The sequence below is a fragment of the Poecilia reticulata genome, chromosome 16, assembly GCF_904066995.2.
Source record: "Poecilia reticulata chromosome 16, P_reticulata-male-v2, whole genome shotgun sequence".
Classification (NCBI taxonomy): Eukaryota; Metazoa; Chordata; class Actinopteri; order Cyprinodontiformes; family Poeciliidae; genus Poecilia; species Poecilia reticulata.
This window is the reverse complement of record NC_088845.1, coordinates 17,862,613-17,876,102: the sequence shown is the minus strand read 5'-3', so window position 1 is coordinate 17,876,102 and position 13,490 is coordinate 17,862,613. Positions and strand designations below refer to the sequence as shown.

Genomic DNA, 13,490 nt, shown 5'->3' with positions numbered 1-13,490 from the left:
CCCGGAAAATGCAAAGCTACCAAGACATGGTGTAAACTGTGGAGCTGCAGGGATGCACTGCTCAGAACCTTTTGTCATACACTCTACAAACCTTTTGTGGAAAAGCGGCAAGTTAGCAGTTGAAATAAATTCACAAGTAGTACAGTTTAAAGCTTCCTACAAGCCATTTAGGGGACACAAGAAATAAAGACCAACACTGCATTCACCAAACTCGACTGCAAAACATGGTGGTGGAAACGTCATGCTGTGGGGTTGTTTTCCATCTAAGGTAAATACAGGACAGTTCTGGAAGAAAACCTGTGAAAGGAGTTAAAACGCGCAATATGGGTGAAATGTTGCTCTCCGTTTGCAGTCGGAACTGGATAATTCTGATCTCCAAGTCAGAAAGTGTGAGAAACTCACAGCTGCCCCCTGTGGCCGGATTTCAATATGGCCACTTCTCACATCAGCAGTTTGGTGGAAATATTTATACAAGACACACCTGTAAGAGTAGGTCTAAAATTAATCTTGCATGTAGGGCCTTCAACTCTAAACTGAACAAATTAAAAGTGGTGTTTGCCTATGGAAAGTAAAACTTAAAATGATATTCATGGTACTGTGAACTATTTACTTGGGTACCATGTTGAAATCCTGACTTCTTTAGTGTAACGCTGTTTCCTTGGGCGCAATGTCAAACCAAAGCTCCAAGTTCAGACTTCAGATTGAAGTATGTCCAAATCAATACCTATAGCAAGAATTAGTACCAAAACATGAATAAACTGGTTAATCTGGTGGAGGCATACCCCCTTTCGGCTAGAATCGTAATGAATGAAGAGCATTAACTCAGGCCTGAATCTATATGCACGCCACACTTTTCAGGTTTAGGCTTGGAAAGAAATTTCAAACCAAATATCCTTTCCATTCCATTTTATAGTCGCACAATACTTAGTCCACCACACAAAAACCCCATAAAATACATTGTTTTGTGGTTTAAATGTGACAAAATACTGACTGCAAGGCACCAATTTTTCCCGATTTTTCTAAATGTGGGTCTGTTTTTAGTCCCTTCATAGTAACTATCCTCCATGTTTTGTCAGAGTCCACACTGGAACTTGTCTTAGACTTTATTTAGCAGATTGGGGGATGCAACATACAGCAGCAGTGATACAGAAGAGTACGCAGTATTTAGGCTTTATAGGCAGGAACAAGGGAGCTGGGAATCAAATTGTCCTCAGTGCTCACTCACATGGTCAGCTCCTATGAGGAAAAATAAAGAACAAAAATTTAAACAAGGCAGAAGAAACGAGAAAATCAAGAAAGAAATGTATGTCATTGAACAGAGCATTAGCCATTGCTGCCATCTAGTGGACATAGAACTTAACAACAAAGCAGGATCTCAGCTTCAACTCTGGGATAAAACTAATTTGTGGTCTGTTTTCTCATATCAACCTTCTCCCTTTCCCCCTCCGCTCTCTGGCTATGACTCATTGTTTTGTTTGCCATCTGCCCGCCCCCTTCCCAGCCGGCTCCTCCTTCCTCCATCCCTCCATTGTCCTTACCATGATAGCATTCACAATGTCGTTCTTGTTGTGTTTGAGTGCGCGGATGGCCTTGGCTCGTGACACGTTGGCCTGAGCCATCACCAGTTCTATGTCTCTTTGCTCCAGACCTCCATCATCCACCTGATGCGCAGAAAGGAACAAAGCAAGCAATGTTGCATTCAAGATTCAGTGACACATCCCTGCCAGTTTGACGAGAGTGATTGTACTTACCTCTTCCTCCTCCTCTTCGCTCTCCTCCTTGATGGTTAGACTCTGTGGGACAGGTGGGGCTAATGGAGAGGGGGAAACAGGCACCTTGAATTTCTCTGCTGCTGCTTTATGAGCCTGCTGAGATAAGTCCTCAATCTGCAGAAGAGAACAATTTAAGAGAACAGTTAGAAGATGGAAATATAAAGATGACTTTATAATCGAGACCCAAAAGATTTACCTTCGCTTCTCCAAATACAATATAAATGTCAGACATCGGACTTTTGAAAACATCTGGTCTGGTGATGACAAACAAGATACTCTTGGACTTCCTGATAGTTATTCTGGTCACACCATGGACTGGCTTCAGACCCAGTTTAGACATCGCCTGCAGACACAGTTTCAGGGTTAGGAACTCAAATAACTACTTGTTTCATTTAAACTTGAATAAAAATAAAAAACCAAAACGGTTAGCTGCATCAGGTACTGCACATCTTCAAAGTGCATACATCCCTGTATAATTGGCAGATGTTTGTGATCTAAAAACCACGACTTTGATGACCAGCTTTTCACTTGACCAGCAACCTGTGCAATTTGACTTAAAAACAAACAAATGTATTAGGAAGAAACATAAAACTTTCATTAAAGAGCTGGATCAATGTGGACAGCCTTACACACCTAAAAATCAATAGTATAAAATTGACCCTGATGATAAATGACAATCGGCACAAAAAAAGCAACATTGTAAAATGAATGTTACACGTTGTGAAACTTGTAACATTCATCATCTTCTTGCCTTTCTTTAAATTGAACAAAGTTTTTGTCAACATGAATGCAATAATAAACAGATCCAAAAACCAGACAGTTTTAATCCAAAACCTTCCATATGAAGATGGATTTCATTGTTCAGCGTCACGGTCAGCCCAAATGTCTCACAAAATCAACAACCACATGTTTTCACCAAAGGAATTCGTGGCTCCAAGAATAGAACTAAAAATATCTGTAGTCGCCCAAAGAGGACTATGGACAATAGAGTCTGACAGATTTGGAGAACTTTTCAAAAGTACCTTAGAGAGGGAACATATTAAGACGTGGCACGCTGAGAGTTTCCTGCTTCACTTGTTTTCATGACACAATTATAATGAGCAGATAGTTTTTGAGGGCAAAATGCAATTTAAGGTCAACTTTGTAAGCTCTTAACTATTAATACGCATCTGATCCTAGTGCACAATACTGTTAAAACAATGTGAAAACTGAGGCAATAGCATTTCTTATCACTGCTAAAACATTTGATCACAGCTTTACACACATCTGTACAAGCATCACTCTGACCTTGCGTGCTTTCTTCTCACTGCGGCTCTGTTTGGGTCTGTTCAATCCATCATCCGCAGCAGAAACACACTGAAAGAAAAAAATAAATCAATAATGTTTACTTTTAAAAATCTTACAAAGCTTTTGAGTTTTGATAATTAGTTTCATTACAAAATGTTGGATTTGTTAATACAGCAAGAAAAACTATTGTTTTTATTTTGAGCCAATAGGAGCTGATTGGCCTTTTCCTTGTAATAAGAGCTACAAGGAAAGGGTAGCTCTTTGCAAACTGCAATGTTTGATTGCAAAAATAGTCTATATTGAGCTTTCATAGCTAAATCAAACTTAAACACCTTAACATTTATAGGACAAGAGCAGGGAAATGTAAGTGCATACTGTGACCTATGTTAAGGTAATTTGATCATATGTTGGAGTTTTTCAAACTTTGATTTTAACTGTAGATTTTTCTTTTATTTTTATTATCTTTTATCTCAACACATAGGGAGTACACAAGCTCATATCTAAACTGTTGCTTTCCATTTGATTTTTAGACAGTTGCTAATTTATATATGCAGTCCCAGGACATGCAAATCAAATATTCTTACAGAGCTCCTACACAATCTGGAAGGCCTGGAAAAGTCTGAAAAAGTATGGAGTTGGGATCAAATATTTTCTGGTAATTAAAAATGCTGTACTGACAAACCATACTAATTTCTTCTTTCCGCTACCGTCTCCTCCTTTAGTTATTGTGCCCCAATAACTATTTCTTGTTATTGTCCATAACCCCAACTGCTTCAAAACTAAATATTTTGTCTTAGAATTTGACGAGAGCATAAAGGATTATGCTAATTTTGGGATCCATACGTAGAAACCCAATGTTTGGGATATAAATATGAAGCAAATAAATACAGAATATCATAAAACAACATTGCCTTACAACAAAAAAGACACACAGCATGGGTTTAAACTATTCTAGAATAACGTTATTTATTCTTTCGAAAACCATTTTTATAACGTAATAACAAACAAGGAAGTTATTTTCAGTTATAAAGCCTTCAGATGGACTTACCGGTGGTTCTGATGGTCTCAGAGGCTCCAGCTCTTCCAGATCAGGCATCGAACCTTCACTCTCAGATTCATTACAGGAGGCCACAGTGGAACCTAAAGGCAACATGTCCCAGAAAAATATTCTGTAACAGTGGTGCAAACTAGATATATTATGCCAGTTAAACCAGTTCTTTGCGTTATCTGTGCTATGTAATTATTAACATTCAACTAAATTAGCAACAACAAAACCAAAAGCAGACAGAAAGTCTGGGTGTGCAGCAGAAAACTAAGGGAATTCTGGGTATCTCTTTATCTCATGTGAGAAATATAAAAAAATAAGAAAGAAACTCACTGTTATTTTTAACAGAAAGATCAATCTCTTCACAAATGTTGAGGTTATGAGTGATTGAACAGCCTGACTGTCTGCCGGTTGGTTGGCGACTAGAGAAGAGTTGGATTTCACGCTGATCTGCTGAGTCAGACTCATTTTTCACTGATCCATCTCTGTCTTCCTCGGCTTCCCTAGGCTTAGGTGTGTGACCCCGCTGGACCCGTCCGCCATCATCCTTTTTGTCCGATTCTTCTTCAGTCGCACTAGCACCTTACAGGGAACAAATTTATTAAAATGCACATTTTACAACCATTTGAACATTTTCTAATTCATACACACCAGACCAGAGGACAATTTTGTTTCCCTCTTTTCTGAAAAAAAAGACTGCCTATAAGTACAGGGCCAAGGAAATTAAAGTTTCAAGTGTCTTCACTCACCTCTGAAAACGTCTTGGGTGAACCAAGTACAGCCTTCCTTTATCTGTTTCTGAGGCTGAGTGTTGAAAGTAGACTCTGGGTTTTGATGAGATGACGATTCTGGAACATATACTGACTCTAGATTCCCAGTTTCTTGGGTAGCTTGGGACAAGACTACTGGCGTGACAGTGGGCAATTGGGATGAAGAGACACTTTTAGACGATGGTGTTGAAAAGACTTCAGTGACCTCTGGGGGGTTATTGGAGGGAATTTCAGAACCAGCAGACTTAGGAGTCATAGACTGTAAAGATTGCTGTTGCGTGGAAAGGACAGGTTGGGATTCCTGGACAGGTGTGGAAAGGCCATCCATTGACTCTGTTGAGGCACAAGGTAGGGAGGAAAAGGGGCATCTCATAGCCTGAGCGGATGGGGTATTTTTCTGAGGTTTGCTGGGACCTGTGTCTATGTTGTTATCATTAAGGTCCACAGTAATTTGTGTCTGACTATCAGCTAATGGTCTGTTATCAAGCACTTCTTGTTTCTGCTGTAAGTCTTGGTTCATTGCCATAATTGGACTGAGGTTATCTCTTGTTCCTCTGTTTAAATTGCATTGCTCTTGTCTTAAAACTTCTTTATCGGGACTGCCATGATTATGCCTCTCCATCTTTGCAACAGGTTCAACTTTGTCTGGTCCAGATGTCCTCTGCTGAAAGTCAGAGGATGAACAGTTGTTAGCGTTGTAGTCTGTCTTAGTTTTAGTAATGTGTGTAACCCAGTCTGAGTATCCATCTCCTGAAATGTTTGGTAGAGCAGGAGCTTTCTTTGGTTCTTGAACAGACTCAGGGCTAAAGTCATTAAGACCACCCGTCTGAGATGCCCTATTTCTATTCTGCTTCCTTCTCTTCCCTTTTGTAGAAGCAGCTTGGGTATCTGTGCAAGGTCCAACCTTTTGTGTGAGCCTCTCAAAGGGATCCAAGTCATTCAGTCCAGAGGAGGACCTTTTTTGACTTTCATCCACCTTATTTTTTTCATCACTTTTTTGTTTTTGTTTGACCTCCACCCCTTCATCCCCTGAATTACAAACACCACTGTGCTTTCCTAAAAAGGCATCTTTAGTCTTTGGTTCATTCGCACTTCTGGTAATTTCAGCACTGACGTCACATTTCTTTTGGTTGTGTCGCTGATGTTGTGACATCTCCATGCCATCTTTACAGGTGCTTCTCAGTCTGGCAATGTTAGATGTGCATTTTGCGGGGAAAGACCCAAACGATCCCTCTGGCAAAGAAAATGCATTACTCCCTAGAGAGACCGACTGATACTGTGTAGTAGAATCGCATCTCGACTCAGCTTTACACGGTGAATCGGGGTTTTTGGGTTTTGCAGCTCCGTGAGGCCGAGTGTCAGATGAGGCAATACAAACGCTATCTTTGACTAATAGTGTTTGTTTTGTGTCTGGTGCTTGGTTTATGTGATCCGCTGTTGGTTTTTGTTCTTTAGGAGTTCTGTCAGAAGTCTGAAGAGGCACCTCTTCAAGTGGAATATTAGACACAGAGTCTTTGATAACGACACTCCCGCTCTGGTGTCTCATTTCATCTGACAGAGCATTCAGACTCCCATTCATGCCTTCATTCAAGCACTCAAAGTCAGCTGAACTCTTCCAGTTGTCTTGCATTTGTGTTTCCTTGTTATCGTTATCGTTGTCTGGATTCAAATTACTAATGTCCTCTGGAAACCTGGCACTTCCGTCCTCTCCTCCCCCTGCTTCTGAAATCTCTTCAATGGATTTCCAGTGGGCGAGGTTGGACTCAGAGATCCCCTCTTCTACCAATTCTTTATCCAATATTTGGTCATTCTTTCCACTCTGACTGTTGTTATCTTCCTCATCCAGAATAGAACTGAGAACATTGTCATAGTTTTCACACAGTTCGCTGCTCATATTGGAAACCAAAGCTGTCTCTGTCCTTTGGCCTTCTGTATCGCACATCAGAAGACTCTCTGCCTCTAATTCATACCTCTTACCCAGTGACAAAGACAGTGATTCACCTGCTCCCCAGACACCAAACTCAGACCCTGACCCAAATCCCAGGCCAAAACCCAAACCCACCCTGGCATCACACCATGCCCCAGATTCAGGGACCACATCTCTGCCTGTATCTGTTTCTGAATTTTCTCTTTTGGGAGATATTGCAAGGGGGGAGTGCAAGGATCCGACAGCTCCTAGTACCCCGTCATCTGTGCCCAAAGTGTTCTCGCTTAGGTTCTCCAGGGAAGAGTCTCTCGGGCAGTGTTCAGGTGTCAGGGTGAAGTTGTCACCAAGTTCTGAAATTATTTCTGCGGAAGTAGAAACAGGGATGTTACTGGGATTGGAATTTGAATCTTTAGGAGGGGACAGAACAACAACACCCTTATTCAAGTCATTGGTAGGAGTAATAATATTCAGTGGTGGAGAGGAGTCACTTGATTTAGACTCTACACTTTCAGAATCAGCTGGGGCAAACTCAGTACTTTGGCCAAGCTTGGTATCAGAGTCGCTGTTAGGACCTGACCTACACACAGATCTCCCTTCCACCGGCACATCGTATTTACCACAGAAAGACTTTGACAGTGCGACTCTGGTTGCTCCAACAGTTCTTTGACTTTCAGAATGGCCATGGCGAGGCTTTATAAGCAATTTGAAAGAGTCCATTTCAGGTTCTTTTGTGTGCTCAGTTTGATCACAAGGTAGTTTCAAGGCTACAACTTTCACCTTAGGATTTTCCTCAGGTAAATCTGCTGTAATCTCCTCCACAGACGTGGTAGAATGAGTTACATTGATGTAATCAGTTTCAGAAGCAGGTGGTGCAGGACCTGCAGCAAGGGTAGTGACTAAATTAGAACAGGGATTCTCTTGAGGCTCCACAAAAGGGTTTAAAATAGCACCAGTACTTATCTGGCTTTTCCCTTCATTTTCAATAAGTTGCTCTGAAGTTTGAACTGGTTGCTGGTTATGTGCAGGTGTATCTGAGGTTTTTATTTCATCTGTTTTAATGGTAGATTTGACATCAGGATCAGGTTGGTGTTCAGGGCATGTAGGCACTTCCAGGGGTGTCGGTTCTATGTCGTTACCTTTTGGGTGGGCTACAGAGCTTGTAGACAGATGGGTAGATTGAGACTGGTCCACTTGTGTGTCCATGTATAGTTGTGTGTTCAAAGAGCCCTGTTCAGCCTCTGGTTGGATTTCAGCTGGATTTGAACCATCTGTGGGTAGAGGTTCTAGGGATTGTGCATGCCTCTCAGTGCTGTATAAACGTTCATCTTCCTCCCCATTATAAGAGGCTGAATCTAAAGAGTCATCTGTATCATCTTGGAAGCAGAAAGACTCATCTAACCCTTCATTGATTGATGTTTCTGAAAGTGAATGAAGGAAAGAAGCTGAGCTGTCCTCAGCCTCGTCTTCCACAGCTTTGCTATCGCACACATCCTCATCGTCGTCATCATCATCCTCTTCTTCATCTTCTTCCTCTTCTTCCACAACCTTAACCTCTACTTTAGCTTCCTCGTGTTGCATGTTTGCACCCTCAACTTTGTCTTCCCCTTCATCACTATCAGGTGTGGAGTCAGCAATTTGATCGTTGCAATTGTAATCATCGTGATCCTCGTCATCATCTTCATCATCATCATCCTCTACATCTGCCTCCTCCTCTCCTGCTGCATATGCATCAACATCCTTTCTTTCATTTCTGTCATTGACATCTATGTCATTTTCTTCTTCCGTGGGGAAGAGGGTGATTTCCATTGAGTCAGCTTTGAAGATTAGGCTAGTGTGAAGGGGAAATGAGATGAGGGAGGCAGGTATCATCCTTTCCTCATCTGGCACGTCATCAGAACATGCAGCTTGCGAGAGTATGAAGGAGCTTGGGCCAAGCCTATCAAAGGCTCCAGGGCAGAAGGCGTCCATGGGGAGCAGCGGTGAATCTGGGCTGAAGCTGGAGGATGCCACAGTCATGTTCTCTGTATCAGAGGTCAAGGTGGTGGGGGAGATATCTGGGTTGGCCTCCATCTGCCTATAATGTTCTTCTGATAAACATCCCTCCAGATTTAGTCTCAGGCCTGTCTGCATGTGCCTAGAGTATTCTGTTCTGTCAACAGTGTGCTCCTCTAATGGGTAAAATGAACTTTCTGATTCTCCTTCATCATCCTGAGAGTCACTGCTGCTACTGCTTCTTATAGGGAGTGCACTCTCGGTCACCCAGCACGGACGACAAGTTTCCCTGGAAATCTTCACCTCCTCCCCTTTTAGAGTCTCATCTTCCTCAGGAATCACTGTGTCTGCTATACCTATCTGTGAGTTCACAACAAAATTGCTCGGATGGTACAAGCTGAAGTTGCCGGCCCTATCGTCCTCTCGTTCTGGGGCTGATCGACCCTTCTCCTCTGCGACCTCATCTCCGATTTCTGACAATGAACTCACAAAGCAAGCAGGCGCCTCTTGGGTTTCTTCCACAAGGAGCAAGTTAGGAGAAGTGGATGGGGAGGTGGAGGATGTATAAGATGATGCCCAACTGCCTCCCTCTGCGGTAATGTAAGAGCCAGACGGAGAAGTGAGAGGGGAACAGAGGTCTTCACTGTCAGATGGAGAACCAGGAGAAAGAGGGGATGCTGGGGAGCCAGGGTAGGAATGATGTTTAAGGTGCGAACAGCGGGTGACCATTTTGATTGGAGTGGACGGAGCGGTGTAGTAAAGTTCTGGGTCAAGAGATGAGGGAATGCCAACTCGTAGGGGGTCAACAGGACAGGCTGGCTCAGTGAAGGACAGAGCAACTGGAGAAGACAGATCTGAAAAAGGGAGTGAAGGCACTTCATCTACAGAGAGGGTCTCTTTGTCTTCCTTACTGTTTGTTACTTCGTCATCAGTTGTGATTTGTTTTGGAGAGGAGGGAAAAGTGTTTGTAACTGAGGCCTGTACATGTTGTGTTTCCCGATTCTCTGGATTTTGGGGAACTTGTGACTGGATTTCCTCATTGTTGGTTTCCTGTTTTATTTCTTTAGTCTGCAGTTGAGGACATGGAAAACTTGGGAGATATGGCAAAGGGATGGCCTGAGCTTTGAGCTCAGTGGTGATTTTTCCTTTTGTGACTTCTGCTGTTTTGAGTAGCGTCTCTTCACCCATCACCACTCTGGTGTCGATAGTCTGTGACCCTGGATAGTCACTTTCCACCTCAGATCCAGTCAGGACCTGTTCAAAAGAAATTAAATATAAAAACCACAGGTCACAAATGTATCTCACAGCATCCGTGCTGTAAAATTAGAAACACTCACACAGCTTGTACCTTTATTCTTTCCATCTTAACAGAGATGTGGCGGCCGCATGGACCATGACCTCCCAGTTTTCCTGACAGTCTGCCTGGGTTGACACGATTGTCGGACCCTTCAGGCTGTGGTCTTGGAGTACCAGAGGAACTAGGCTTCACATGAAACACTCGTGGACCAAATGGAGAGGTCGACCCTGGGAGAAGCTTCTGTGGAGTGCTAGGAGAAGGACTCGATCCACTGTCATTAGGTGAGGAACCACTGTCACTTGGAGGGGAGTCTGTGGATGGATGTCTTACCATGCCTGAAAAAAATATTAAAACAAAGAATTTGAAAACACACATTGTCATTATGGGAAAAATAAAGTTTTTCCCACTTTAGGAAGTTTTGAGAAAACCATGGACTTAGCCTGAAAATTTGAACAAACACAACTTACAGGACCTGGTGTTGATAATAGATGGATGTTAGTATTGTTTAAGTGTTCTACTCCGATAAAACTTGTCCTTCCAGGTCAGTGATGATATCTGTATGTCTTAAAGTGTCAACAGGATTCAAAAACTAGTAAGATGAAATGCCAGGGGTGGGTGAAGCAAACTGGGTCAGAGACGACTGAGTGAGCAGATTTTCTGAATGTTCATGAACAGAATACATTTTGAAATTAAAAAACTAAAATTAAGAACTGTATCGGTTTTTGCTACTGCATATCTTGAAAGATCTTTTGCTGAGAAAGTGTCAGACTGAAACAACACACAACAACATGAAATTGAAGTCAATTTTTTGATTAACATAACAGTGTTTATTTTCTCTCCTAATTGCACTATTGCTACTGTGACTTCAATCCTCATCCTAATTGGCTGTTATGACATACAAGTGGTTCTGCTCAGTCATAGACACACACACACACACACACACACACACAGGGGATTTTCTCTGTCAGGAGCTCATATGTCAAGTCAAATCAAATCGGCCTCTGTTCTTCAAAAAACATCACCTATTGTTTTCTTGTTCTCTTTTATTTCAGGGATTCCATGCTGCCGTCCTTCCCTCCCTGGGATTGTGACAGATGCACACATCAGCACTTAGCAGGTCTTCCTGATTGTTGCCACGTTACTATGCGAAATGTGTGTTTGTGTTTGTGCTGAGTCATCCCCCATAGACAGAACTGGTGAAAAAGGTGCACATTACAGCAGGCACTCAAAAAGGCAAACCCAGTGCAACATTTTAATGTGCTCTGCAGCCTGGTAGATTACAAGGGCTTAGTTAGAAGATGATGGTCCTTAAATGTTTTCTCGTGCCCTGAAATTCTCGCTGGAAGATAATTGTTCATGCAGTAATGATCAAATTAAAAGAAGTTTATACCAATTTACTTAGCTAAATCCAGGTGGTAACTTTTTTGGGGGCCAGGTAGTTTTCACTTATTTGTCAAATACAAATTTCAAAAATGGATAAGTGAGAACTCAGGTTTTATTTGTCAAAGCTTAAAGAGGCAGGAGACACACAGTGTGTGTAATTATAATAAGTTGTGCATAAAATGGATAAGCAATGTCAAACTCATAGGGAACAAACATTAACATTGCAGAAAGCCTGCAGCAATGGTTTTATTTTGCTTCATAAAACACTACAACTGTGTTTTGTTTTGTTTTTTAATGTATTATTTTCTCAGGTCTAAAAGAATGCAGTAAACCGTGTTCCAGATTTGCCATATGAAAAGCAGGCCGCAGCACACTGAAGCTGCGTCACATAGGCTGCAGCGCCGCCCCCCCAAGGGGAGCCTCTATTTCAGCTGCTGCTAAGGTTGTGAGATGAAATGTAGACTCTCCACAAACATCTGAGGCTCCTTTATCTTTTGGATCAACTACATGTTGAGAAAAACATTTTATCTGTAACCAGGAGAAGAATTTATATGAAGTATATCTATAATATGAAGCAATGAAGGCTAAAATGTGCCCACTAAGCAGGGCAGGAAGCTTTTTTTTATTGTCCCACTGAGCCGTCGTATGCAGCACATCATTTGCTTCAAGTTCAAAATGTTAAATAGTCCAAGAACTTGTCAGTGTGGGGTGGTGTTTGTGTGTTGCAGAGTGCGCCGTCGTGCTGCTGTGTCATGTTCCCGTTACGGCTGGGGGAAGGGAGGAACTGCTGGGCACTGCTTCACTCTTACAGCCCTCTGAAGCAATGGACGGGTGAATGTAAAGAGATGGGAGGAGGGATGAGGGTGAGTAAGGGAGCTTTAGAGTTGGGGCTCTAATATGGATGAAATAAGGCAATCACACAAACGCTTTGAAAGACTTTAGCTAGAATTTAGTGGAATATATATTTGATATATTTTTTTTTGTAAAAGGAATGGGGTAAGTTGGGAGGATGTTAACACCCTGGAGTTGGAAAGATGGACAACATGCAGTTTAGTCAAACATCCATCTAAATAAGAGCTTTCTTAAGCTGCACATGTCAGAGATAATCCAGTCCTTTAAATAAGTCTTCTACAATCTCTTTCTTCTCATCTGCCACTCTTTCTGTTCCGCACACTCAACGTTTAACTTGACTTGTTTTATGCCACTTCCTCACAGTCTCATGCCAGTCTCTCTGCCTGTGTTTTTTTTTTTTTTATCTCCAAGCTTAATGACCTCATCCGTATCCTCTCCTCCTCTCCCAGAGCTCCTACCTGGTCCTGGAAGTCCCGTCTCCTCGCTTCCCAGGTCCCGATGCTTGTCGTCGGGGACAGATCTGTGCGTGCTCTCCCCCGGCATGCTTCTCGACGGCTCTGACGCAACAATGTACCATGTAGCTGGAGCAGGCAAGGTGAACAGGGAGAGTGAAGAAGGAGAGGAAGGAGAATGGAGAAAAGGGAGGGGAGGGATCCGAGTGCAGTCCTGTGCTCAAATCTTCCCTGCAGCACGTGTGTGAGACGGAGCGAGGCAGACAGCTAGAGCGAAAGACTGAGAGTCAAAGATAAAGGGTGTGTGTGTGTGGGTGGGTGTGTGTGTGCTGCTAGGTCCTTTCTGTGGTGCAGCACAGTGATGCTGCTGTGGTGGGTGTGTGCTTTAAAGCCTCCTCATGCCACTTATCTGAATATGCGTGTATGTGTGTTGAATCTGAGAGGTAGCTGCAGTATTCTCTCCTGATGCCCAGTTCCTGCTTTCCTCCCTGCTCTCCCCACCCCTCACCCTACTGCTCCATCCTTCCTGTGTCTCCCTCCTCCCTGCTTCCCCCCGCCCCCCCCACACACACACACACTTTTTTTTTTTTTTTGCTTCAAGCCAAGCCATGACTGGATCTTAGAAGATGATGTCAGCAGATTTGTGCTAATTTCTCAGTGCTGCCCCCAAGCTTGAAGGAAGGGACCAGTACTGCAAAAACAAGAGATACACA

The 13,490-nt window shown here is 42.7% G+C and overlaps 1 protein-coding gene across 1 annotated transcript; it reads right to left on the bottom strand.

The window, feature by feature from the left end:
* Nucleotides 1-1,085: 1,085 nt before the first annotated feature.
* Nucleotides 1,086-13,259, bottom strand: nacad (NAC alpha domain containing). Its single transcript, XM_008432605.3, has 10 exons — nt 12,784-13,259; nt 10,142-10,425; nt 4,854-10,047; nt 4,438-4,686; nt 4,108-4,199; nt 3,060-3,128; nt 1,969-2,115; nt 1,752-1,886; nt 1,539-1,661; nt 1,086-1,236 (listed from the first exon to the last, which is right to left on the bottom strand). The coding sequence occupies exons 1-10, from the start codon at nt 12,866-12,868 to the stop codon at nt 1,222-1,224; spliced, it is 6,393 nt and encodes a 2,130-aa protein (XP_008430827.2). The 5' UTR covers nt 12,869-13,259; the 3' UTR covers nt 1,086-1,221.
* Nucleotides 13,260-13,490: the final 231 nt, after the last annotated feature.

Bases quoted from the DNA above. Each gene is read 5' to 3' on its own strand.
- nacad (XM_008432605.3), bottom strand. From the start codon at position 12,868: ATGCCGGGGGAGAGCACGCACAGATCTGTCCCCGACGACAAGCATCGG. The intron at 10,426-12,783 runs GTAGGAGCTCTG...TATTTTTTTCAG, and splicing joins GACGGGACTTCCAGGACCAG to GCATGGTAAGACATCCATCC. The intron at 3,129-4,107 runs GTAAGTCCATCT...TTTTTCTTTCAG, and splicing joins TGAGACCATCAGAACCACCG to TGTGTTTCTGCTGCGGATGA.